Raw genomic sequence first — 739 nt, forward strand, 5'->3', positions numbered from 1 at the left:
CCGCCTGTCAGGGTCCTCCGGGGAGCTCCTGCCATCCTCCTCAGAGCTGGAGGAGCCACCCCCACCCCCACCTGAGGGCCAGGAAGAAGAAGAAGACAGTCAGCAGCGACAACAGCAGGGCCAGAGCTGACCCTGGGCGGTCATGAGAGCATAGTCCGCGGACTGGTGTGTAGGCATGACATCACCTATGCGTGTAGAGCAAATAAAAGTCTTCCTGCTTGGGGCTGCCTTGCCTCTTCTCTGGCAGTGTGGTGTCCCTGCCCCTTTAATGCTTGATGTCATGCCTTTTCAAGGGCTTTCCAGAACTGACAGCTCCCTGTCATCCCCGCAGTGAATTCAGGATAAAGGTATAGAGGAAGAATCCCCTACCCGCCGGGGGTCTATGGGTTCTCTTCGCTGTTTCCTCCCCGATCAGCCTCATACCTTCAACTACCCCTTCCGCCTCTTGTTTACTCAAAAGTTTAACAGAAGGGATTAAGAAGAGGGAGTTGGTGCAAGCGTTTGTTGCGCATGCGCAGCTTCTGCTCTCGGTCTCCTTTTGACGCCGTGGGGCAGTGAGAGTCCATCAGAAATTTCCCGCCGGCGCGGAACATGCGCGCCACTTCCGGCCGGGCTCCTAACAACGGGGGAGGCTGGTAACCAGGGAGGGGGGGATGGCGGAGCGGGCGCCGGAGCCCGAGGCGGAGGCGGAGGCTGAGGCAGGCGCAGGCGGGGAGGCGGCCGCCGAGGAGAGCGCTGC

The 739-nt window shown here is 60.4% G+C and overlaps 2 protein-coding genes across 2 annotated transcripts in view; both read left to right on the forward strand.

Annotated features, from left to right (window-relative positions):
- The window catches only part of ECSIT (ECSIT signalling integrator), a 12382-nt gene extending 12158 nt beyond the window's left edge, over window positions 1-224 (forward strand). The window contains exon 9 of the mRNA XM_010828311.1: window positions 1-224. This exon is cut by the window's left edge and continues 29 nt beyond it. Within this exon, the coding sequence (XP_010826613.1) occupies window positions 1-130 (130 nt within the window). The 3' untranslated portion in view covers window positions 131-224.
- A 98-nt stretch (window positions 225-322) lies between these two features.
- The window catches only part of ZNF653 (zinc finger protein 653), an 18822-nt gene continuing 18405 nt past the window's right edge, over window positions 323-739 (forward strand). Inside the window, 1 exon segment of the mRNA XM_010828495.1 lies at window positions 323-732. Coding sequence (XP_010826797.1) covers window positions 654-732 — 79 coding nt within the window. The 5' untranslated portion in view covers window positions 323-653.

The sequence above is a fragment of the Bison bison genome, unplaced genomic scaffold (genome assembly GCF_000754665.1).
Source record: "Bison bison bison isolate TAMUID 2011002044 unplaced genomic scaffold, Bison_UMD1.0 scf7180017864492, whole genome shotgun sequence".
NCBI classification, from domain to species: Eukaryota; Metazoa; Chordata; class Mammalia; order Artiodactyla; family Bovidae; genus Bison; species Bison bison.